Genomic DNA, 10,739 nt, shown 5'->3' on the forward strand with positions numbered 1-10,739 from the left:
GACATGGTGGTACATGCCTTTAATCCTAGCACTCACTATGTGAGTTTGAGGCCAGCCTGGTCTACATTGTGAGTTCCAGGATAGCCAGGGCTACCTAGAAAGACCCTGTCTCAACAACAACAACAAATCAAAATAAACAAAAAGAATTTCTAATTGTCCTGTTGCTATCTTCCTGGCTTTTGGCTATTTTAAATCTATATGCTGGCCTGGGTTCAAAATAAATTCCCATACAAGTAAGTTTGGTGAATTGGAGGTTAGCACGTTTTCTTAAATTCCAGGCAGCAAATATTGTAAGGTACGGAATGTTGGGGGCTGTGGGGTGGGGGCTTCATTACCTACCCCTGCCTCCCAAGTGCTGGGCATTACCATGCCTGTTTGCCGTAACTCTTAACTCAGTCCTCAGCTTGTGTTCTGACAAAACCTGCACATATAGAACAAAAAGCTTGTCAGTTTCAGTTTATCATCCATATGCTACAATGTGGATGAGGAGTTACCATCAAAATTTGGAAGCTATTTATATAGTTGTCTTTTGTTTCGGTTGCTTGAGGTAGAACCTCATTGTGTATGTAGCCTTAGTTGGCCTGGGCCCAAACTAGCCTGAAGTTGATAGAGATGAACCTGTCTGTGCTCCTGTTTGGACTGAAGACATGTACCACCACTCCTGGTTTACATTTTCTACAGTCCTAAATGATATGTCCTGTGGATTGGATTTTATTCAGGGTAATTGCTTTTCTCCTTTTAAAATTCCCAACTGTTTTTCATGTAATTAACAGTGATGTACCAAATGGATCAGCTTTGACACAAGAGAATCTCAGCCTCCTATCAAACAAGACCAGCTCTATCAACCTGTCAGAAGACCCTGAGGGAGGAGGAGACAGCAGTGATTCCCAGAGATCAGGAGTTACCTCCAGTTCTGCTCCCTAGAATATGGGCGCCTGCTTCAACCTTCTGCTCTTAATCAGTTCGTGGGGCGTAGGGACAGAAGTGCGGATAACTTCCAAACTTTTTCTCTGAGCGGTCAGTGAAATTCAGGAAAAGCAGCGGAGGCAATGTGCACAAATACCACTACTAAACAAACCTGCACATAGTTCACATTAATGCATTTTTTAATTTAAAGAAAAAGAAAATTAGCAGTATCTGCAAGCAATTCAGATTAAATTTGTTTTTGTTCTGTGAATGAACTTTATTTTAATAACTTTGGACGCCTTGGATCCAGGGCTTTAAAAAAAAAGAAGATATTATATATACACTCTGTTTGATTAATTGTATGATCTTAATGAAGTAGGTTTTCCTTGTATTTTGGTATTATTACATACCCAGTGTATAATTCCTTTCTCCCAGTCCTTTCCAACTCTCACAACTGAAAACTAAAATAGACAAAAAGCACCATTTTCAAGAATTCTGTGGTAATAGATTGGGTTATTAGAAACTGTGCAGCGAACTGATTTTATTAGATCTAGTATTTAACCCTGCCCACACCCACCCTGTCTCTGGATCACTGGCTTCGTGGGTAGATACTTTTTTCTTACAATAGTAAAACATACTTGAGTAGGGTAGGGTTTTAGTTTCAACTTTTAGAGATGTCTACAAGTTTTGTGTTTGAGATGTGTTTGAGCTACACATTTCCATGTGAAGGATTCCTTGCATTCTCTCCATAAAATCTGAAAGCCTACTTAGTGTTTAGTGTTTAATTAGATTTAAATGAAGATTACTTTAAGCATGAACTCTAAACTGGACATAATGTCTCATTTCTGTAATCCCAGGAACTCAAGATGTTGAGGCAGGAAAAAACCAGAATTTAAAAAAAAAAAAATTTCAACTTAATAGTGAAAATAGATAATTCCTGTTCTCCTGTATTGAGCTCATGTTGGAAAATTGGAGCTGTGCTAACAAATTAAACTTCTCTTGAAACTCTAGAATGGAAAAATCAGGACAATGAGCCATGTTCTAAAACTTGGAGGGGTGGCTTAGCAAAAGAGCACTGGCTGCCGTCCCATGGGACCCCACAAGAAGGGTCACAGGCACTGGTAACTCCACTCCCAAATGATCTGATATCCTCTTCTGACCCTTGTGGACACCAGGCACACATGTGAGCATGTGCATACACACAGGAAAAACACATACAGAAAATAAAATGTTTAAATAAAAACTTAGCACTTGCTATGAACTTCAGTAAACAGGGCCACATTATTTCAACTGAATTTTTATTTTCCTTTCAAAAGCATAAGAGAGATTTGGCAGATAGAAACTGCCTGAGTCTTCAGGATAGTTTCTGCATTGACTACTTGTTGCTTTGCAGAATTACTAGCATAGCTATAAATAACTTGAAGTGAGTTTTCTTAGACTTGGCTTTCTGACATTAAAAACATTTATAAAAACGTTTATGAAACGTTGAAGAGTAAGGCAGGATTTTTATTTAGTTCTGCTGCACATATTCTAATACCACCACTGTATGCTTGCTTTACTCAGACCCTGTAAAATGAGTTTAGTGGGCTATTTCATAGAATCACTCCATCCCTCTAACTGCCTGACGCCAGTTTCCCTTTCTAGGTAATACTACTAAATAAGAAAGCACTGGTTATGTAATAAGTTACTGCATTGCTTTGGTTGGGTAAAAGCAAAAGTTTGTATTTTTCTTATTTCTTATATTCGTTAACTCCTGCTGAGGTCAGAGCCACCTCAGTCTAAGCTCTGTGTCCATTTCATACTGTTAGTTGAAACAAGTGGGTGGGGGTGGGAAGGGAACAATAGTCCTGCCATTGCCTACCAGTAGGAAATCCAAACAGAACACTCATTTGAGTAGCGATTATTTAATTTGCCCAGTCAAGGCACCGTGTTTATATACTATTTCACATTGAATTTGATTATGCCCTACAGACCTGGCTGGTCAAGGATTTGATATACACATATTGGCTTGGGATTCGAGCTTTCTTTTTTATTTAAATGAAAATTTATATATATATTATATATATACATATATACATGGTTATATCTGTATATATATTGGGTATGTTTTAAAGATTTCTTCGCATGAGCGCAGCTGTTGCAATAAAATGACTGATTGGGAGGTAGAGGCACCAAATGACGGTGAGGCATTTCTCAGTTGATGCATACATTTTCCTTTTAATTTTAAATATTTGTACATTTGCTTTTTTTTTTTTTTTTTTTTTTTTTTTGGCCTTTTTTTTTTTTTAAAGATAAAATGTCTTTTACATTTATACTTTACTCATTATTTATTGAGAGAAGGAAAGAAATGTTATGTCTGACAGGCTTTTTATTTTTCTGTACATCTATAAAATGCCACATTATTGGCCTCTTGCCTTCAGTAGACAGATTTGGTCAGATCTTATCTCCTTTGGACATGTCAGATAATTCCTGAGTCTTAGAAGCAGATGGTTTATTTTGGAAACTGGAATGACTAGGAGAAAAGAATTCTGCATATTAGTTTTGTTGGACTTCAGAATAAAAGTAAATTTCCATTGTGGTGTGTGTGTGAAATACCCAAAAGGCACACTCTGCTGCAGTGCACTAGTATCCTTTTAGATGTATTTTTATTTAGGGAGAAAGTTAGTCTCTTAAATGGTAGCATGAGTTCCCCAAGCCCCAGTCTCTATAGTCAATCTGGGTTGGGTAGAAAGTGGAAGATGATGTGCCTACAATTTTGCTATTTGCTATTTAGTCATTTTCCCTTATCGTTTCTTAGGTGTGTTTTGTGTGTGTTGGGGCGGGTGTTATTTGTTTGTTTTTGCCCACTGGCAGGTTTAGGGATTCAATAAAACTCCCCACAACTTTGAGGGTTAATTTTTTTTCCTTCCTATAACAAGCTGTGTTATGAGGCAACAATGAATGGAGGCGTAATTTCGTGACTCTAGCTGCTGTTTTTGTCAAAATCTGAAAAGCATTGATTTTTATGTGTCTTTAGAGACATTAAAAAAGAAGCCCATCAAATTGGAAGTAGAGGTTTTGCACCACTGCCGCCACCACTACGCCCCTTGAAGAGAGAGTCTTAACCACGGAGCCCAAACTGGTTCTGACCTTATGATCCGTATGCTTCAGCCTCCTGAGCGCTGGAATTTCAGGCATACGCTGCCACACTCAGCATCCTCAGCACTGTGGATGTTTTTCACTTCAGTGTTTTCTTCTGAAGATGACTGTTTGCTTTTTACTGTATTCAAGACTGAGGATCATCTCAGACGAACACAGACAATTCTGGAAGGGCTAAGGAGCATTCTGTTCACACTTGTTAAGAAACAAAGCCAGTATGCTACTGTAGTGAATATAAAAGCACTTTGGCTCATTCTGTTTTCAGTGAGCCTCTGGAAATGATGAAAGAACTCAGAACTATTTCATAGTCACAAAATAAATCTAATAGCTACCCTCTCCCAGATAACTTCGAGTCTGATGTGACCAAAGAGCCATTCCTTACCACTTTTCTAATTAAACAGAACTTGTAGCATAGGTTTCTAGTAGTAATGTTCAAATGACGAGACACTATTATTAATAATTATAAATATTGAACTACTCAGAATGTATAAGAACTTGTTTGGTACGGCATTAATGTGGGCCATTCCCTTCTCTCATCTTCCTTCCCTCTTTTTTTTTTTTTTTTTTTTTTTTCTCCCATGTATTTATTATTTTGCCTAAAGAGAGAAGATTGATACAGTTCTCACTTGCTACTTGGATACACAGTCCCATCAGACTCCCGTGAGCTTCATTTAGTATGGGAGCTTGAAATTTAGTTCCTAAGTTTCCCATAATTGTCCTTTTTCTTTCCTTCCTTACCCCTTGCCATTTTGCAGTTTCCCCTTGACTTACCCAATCTGTAACAGTGACAGTTTGCTGCCTCTAAACAGAGCATTCAAATGAATTTGCTTAGCCAATGACTTCTGTGAAGTTGCCTTTTCTAATGGCGTTATTACTCAGTGATGCACAGATGTGGTATTTGCCCTACTGGCAGGCAAGCAAAGGTCTGGTAAGGAATGATAACCTGCTATTTCTTTAAGGAGCGCCAAAGACTTGTGCTTTACTCTGTTTTGGTTTTAGGGGAAATAGCCAATTTGATTATGAAACCTGGTAGTATTTGTAAGTTGACTGTACTCTGTAGATGTCTAAAGTTAACTGTTAAGGTTAGCTGGCCTTATAAAATGTTAAAAGTAACGGAAATTTATCAGTTTTTCCTAACCAGTAAGTATCATCCTTGACAATATTTGTTTCAGCAATTCACTCTTCAGTTGGGAGTTGTGTTGATGTAATAGTATCTTCTGTGTCTCTGTACTCTCACTTGTGCCTACAGGACAATGTACTTTCACTATGGTAAAGTCATGGGGCTGGGGATTCCACCTGAGCCTCAAGGCTTGTGAGAAATAACTAACAGTAGTTAGTACCTGCTTAGCTTATGTTCAGGGACAGCTTGTTTTCACTAAATGGGATTCATGTGCTATTATTTATATGTACAAATAGTGATAGAATGAAATTTCACCATGTTCTCCATTTGGGCTTTTAAAAAATCAAGAGTTCAATATGTAAAATCTTTGTGTAAAAACTATCCATAATTTATTAAAAGATATGGCCTAATTAATTTTCAGGAGGAATTAATGACCTTGCAAATTAACTGCAGTATTACACTATTACACTCTTGCCCCTCTGAAAGGTTCGAGTGTGTTAAGATTGTAATTTTTTATACATGCTTGTAGTGTTGCAAAGGGATCTCATCTCCTGAAAACAGAATTCAATTTCACTGAGACTGTTTACTCTCCACCGTAGAGCTGAACACAACAAGCAGTCTACTACTGTCAGATACTTTACCTGCATGCTTGTTTTGCAGAAGCACATCCGTGTCTACCTTGGACATCTATGGCTTTTATATTTATTTTTTTCAGCTCAGCTTTTTAAAATTTCCTGCTGAAATGACTTCCTGGGAGGTTTTGGTAAATTGTGTTAACAGTTGTTTTTTTGTTTTTTTTAATGTTCTCAGTCAGCTTTTCTGAGTCACTTCAAGAAGAGCTGGTTCTGTTTTGTTCTGTCAAAATTTGAAATTTTAAGATTCTATTTCTGTAATTGCTAATGGTGTTTTCATAAGTAACAGATTCTAATTGATTAGAAATACTAGTTTCACTAATAAAGAATAGGAAACCGCCACCCCAGGAGTAAGTGACACATTCTAATAAGTGTTCTCAGTAGGTAGGTTTTTCAATGCTACACTGAATAATGTGGGTAAAGAGCCCTTGGAATCCCACTGTGATCAAGGGGACTTCCCTTAGCACTGGAATTGTTCTTAGAGCCTCTGGATTTCAGACAAACACTGAATTTCTCAGAATTTAACCTTCATTTTACAAGAAACTAAGGCATTGTAACCCAAGGTGGAAAATTTAAACCTTAAGACAGTACTGTGTCAGAAAAATGTGTATTTAGAAAAACGAAATCCTGTGGAGTTTGTTACCCTGATGTATGTTATATATTAGATAAAAGGACTTTTTTTTTTTTAATTGAAGACTCGTTTGGTTCTGTGTGTTTTGTCTTTTAATGCTAAGTAGACAGAGCTCACAAGTCTTTGGCTCCCATGTTAGGTTGTACACTCAGAGTCATCTTATAACTGGAAACTTTCAGGTGGCCCCAGCTCCAGTGAGTGCTTAAAAGGTCAAGAAACAATGCAAACAAATACTGGGTGGATAATGGTCTGTTTGCTTTGTTTGGTTTTGGTCTCCTTTTAAAAATTGTTATTTTTATAACTTATTGGTATAGCCTGCTTCTGTTGGTTGGCTGGCTGGCATTTCACAGTAATATCCTAACCACCCCGTAACATTTTATATCTCTATTTACAGGCCTTTAAAAACTTTTGCTTTTCAACTCCACATTCCCAGTTTAGTTAAGTCCTAGGAGATTCCCCCACCCCAATATGTTTTGTTTTACCTAACTTTTCACTTATCCTCTCTTTCATCCTTTTGTCTTCCCACTTTCTGGATTTGAAAGAACTTGAAAGGAAACACACACACATACCATTCACTGGTCCTATCTTTGTAATGAATCTGTGACTTTCCAGGAGTAATGCAGAAAGTGAACCAAGGTTATGAACAACCCTTTCATCCACCTAAACATTTTCCAGTTGTGAGGTTCCTCTTTGTGTGTGGTCTTTTCCCCCTTTACCCCCCTGCCACCCTTCCCTGACTATGATCACTTGGTCTCTTGGCTCATACTAGTCTCCTGAGACATTCTGCAGTCATTATCACCTTTTTGGGTGGATTTTACTTAGTTTTTTGGTTTTGTTTTTAAAAAATAACTTTAACATTGATTCATACTTGCTTGGGATAGAGCTTGTGTAATTACCAATCGTATTGATTGTATGTGATTGTGCCCTGCAGAGGTATACTTAACAAGTGTAATCTAAGCCAATGAAGGAGCCCATGAGATTTGAGTCAGAATAGAGATGGCTTTATGAAATTGCAGTTTTGAATAGTGTGAATTCCCTTCTCAGAATCAGTGCTACAAAAAATACTATTTTAAACGGTTTTCCTACATTCCTGGATTTTTTTTTTTCCATAGCCTCAGCTCAGCTCCCTTTTTGGAGGAGAGGGTGGTGTGTGTGTGTGCGCGTGCGTGCGCGCGTTTCTCTACCCACCTGCACAGATTTTTTTTATTGAGCCTAAAGTAACAGCTGACTTTTAAATTAGTGAATTTTGTGAAATTTTACATTTTCCAAATGTTTCCAATTGAGAACAGATAGTGGGTTGGAGTTCACCAGCCTGTGACTAATTCCATAGTGAGATTTCCAAAGGTGAGATTTTATTTGGAGGCATTATCTTCTGAAAGTTCTTTTTGTAGAAGAAAAAAAAGAATATTGCTTGAATGTTAATTCCCTTGTTTAATCTGTTTAATATTTCCACTTTTTAAACAGTCTTCAAAACAAATTAGGTGGAAAAAAATAGGGATGTGTTTAGGGCTACAGAGCTCTCGATCTGAATGAGTACATGTTTCACTTGTTGCGCATTCTTGAGAAGATTAAGGCCTTCTCTCAATTTTGTATTATTTGTGTGCATGTTGTTTATATTAAAGATGCCACATTTTGTTAAAATGCTATTTCCTTGATTACCTTGGAAACTGACTCAGCCTCTTGTTGCTCCTAATTAGGATTTAAGGCCCTTGTGAGTTGCAGATAAAAGGATTCATTTTAACAAATAGAAGGAGGTGATTCACCTTTTGGATTGTAAATATATGAAAGTGTCTACAAGGTCTTTATCTGCTTTCTGTCAGCATTTATATTAAATGATAAATTAACGAGGAGGAACAATGTGTACTCTTTTTCTCGTAAATGAGTCTACCATCTCATCGTCTTGGGGTTGTTGATAAAAACTTTAAGAAGCTAATTTGTGCAACTAAGCACACAGGAAGTCATCCATTTTCTCTAACTTGAGTATGCTGCAGGTCAGGGAGAGGGCTGGTTCTGAGACTGCTGGGCCTATTCAGTGACCAGACACAGCTTGATTTTATGACTTTTCATCAAGCCAAGAACATTTTTTCTGACCAAGCAAAATGGTCCTCCTTCCTCAGACAAAATACTTGTCTGCTTATTTACCAACTGACTCTGAGTCAGTCCAAACTATTGAAAGTAAGTTCATATTGCTTCTTATGCATTAGTTAACAGTTTAGTGACATGAAGGGAGGTGACTGGCTGGGGGAGATGGCTGAGAAGTTGAAAGTCCCAGCTGCTTTTCAAGAGGACTGGAGTTTAGTTCCTAGCACCCACATCAGACACCTTGAACTACCTATAGCTCTTGTTCCAGGGAGCCAACACTGCTTTCTGTTCTCAGGTACACACATGTACATGCAAACACATCTACATGTCAGGGCATTAAATGAAACATAACAGGTTATGACAGTGACATACAGTTAGGAATGTTTGATTACATGTTAGATGTGAGGCTGAGGAGATGTTTGGCTGACAATAACAACACAATTACATATGACAATGTTTCTTCAAGGATTTTTTTTAAATGTATATTCATGGTTTCATGAATTCATTTGTATTCATGTATATCTGTAATTAGTCTTGGTTGGAATTTACTTTAAAATACTTTCCAATGAAAATTAGGCAGCACCAGCAGAGGGTGATAACACCTGTCAACACTTATTAAATATACAGACCACCGACCTCAACAGAAGGAGCCATAATAAAGGGAGATCAGAAAGTGTGAGGTATAAGTGCTGTAGCCACCCTTGAAAAAATGATGAAATCTAGAGAGGAAATCCCAAAATCTCTTTTTTAAAACCACATCTGTCTGCCACTTCAACTAGGCCTGCCCTGCTTATAATACAAGCAGGAAGGAACTAACTGACCTGGTAAGCTGAAACTTACGTGGACTAACTTGAATTTGTTATGTGTACATAAATGTCTTATCCCAGTGAGCAAGTAGTTAAATCATACTTTCCAACCTGTATGGGTATTTTAAAATGCCTACTACCCTCTTTATTGCTTTGATCATCTAACATTTAAGAAATAGACTAGGCATGATGTCACACACTTTTAATCCTAGTACTTGGAGGCAGAGGCAAATGGACTTATGTGAGCTCAAAATCCAGCCTGCTCTACATAGCAAGTTTCAGGGCAGCCAAGGCTACACAGACCGTGTTTCACTCCCACAAAAGTAGTCAGGCTGGAGATGGCCACACATACCCATAAACCAAGCACCCCAGAGCCAACTTATATTACATAATTCCAGGCAAGGCTAGAGTGAATTTATCAAGTACTAAATTATTCCACATGCTTAAGAGAATGGAAGGCACACACACTGGGGAGGCCGAGGCAGGTGGATCGCTGTGAGTTCGTGGCTAGCCTGGTCTACAAAGAGTTCCAGGACATTCAGCCAGAACTATTACACAGAGAAACCCTGTCTTGAAAATCCCACCAAGAGAGGGAGGGAGGAGGGAGAAGAGAGGGGGAGGCTGTAATTATGGAACTTGGTGCAGGGATTTTGAATAGCTTAATCTTGCTGGGTATGGTGGCACACACCTTTATTCGCAGCAGTTAGGAGGCAGGGGCAGGTGAGCCTCAAGACCAATCAGGGCTGTAGCTCTATGTATAGAGAGCCTTTGACTCAGTAAGATAATGACAACAGTAAACAGAGTTACTACAGAATTGTAACTAGGGGCTGGGGAGATGGCTCAGGTTAAGAACACTGCTCTTCCAAAGGTCCTGAGCTCAATTCCCAGCAACCACATAGTGGCTCACAACCATCTATAATGAGATCTGGTGCCCCCTTTTGGCCTGCAGACAGAATACTATATACATAATAAATAAAGACATCTTTTTAAAAAATTATAATTATCTTCAGAATGAGAAGCTGTGAGACTAAAGATTTAACTTCATTGTACAAGACCCAAGGTTTGATCACTAACACCATCCCAAAAGAAAAACAAAACATATATGCATACATACCTACATACATTCTGCTTGGCTGGTGAAGATTGCCTGAGGAAACAGCCCAAGGTAAGACATGGGACGTGTTCAAGTATGGACAGGGGAAGTGGGAAGTTAAGAGACTAAGATTCCTAGTAAGAGAAGATATGTGAATTCTGAGGGAAGAGGCTGAGTTGAGATGGGGACAGTTATTACAACTACTGTAAGAGGATGTCTGGAGAGGAGAGTCAGATTACAAGGGCTGCAGACCATGCCAGAGTGTGGATTTCAGGGTAGATCAAGTTCAAGACCAGGCAAATTCAAAACCCTGAGCTACATGAGACCTGTC

General features: G+C 38.3%; 1 protein-coding gene across 1 annotated transcript in view; it reads left to right on the forward strand.

Moving 5' to 3' along the window:
- The window catches only part of Rc3h1 (ring finger and CCCH-type domains 1), a 69,716-nt gene extending 68,131 nt beyond the window's left edge, over positions 1-1,585 (forward strand). The window contains exon 20 of the mRNA XM_051147673.1: positions 774-1,585. Coding sequence (XP_051003630.1) covers positions 774-924 — 151 coding nt within the window. The 3' untranslated portion in view covers positions 925-1,585. The remainder of the gene's footprint in view (positions 1-773) is intronic.
- The last annotated feature ends 9,154 nt before the right edge of the window (positions 1,586-10,739 follow it).

This window comes from Acomys russatus, chromosome 6 (genome assembly GCF_903995435.1).
Source record: "Acomys russatus chromosome 6, mAcoRus1.1, whole genome shotgun sequence".
NCBI lineage: Eukaryota > Metazoa > Chordata > Mammalia > Rodentia > Muridae > Acomys > Acomys russatus.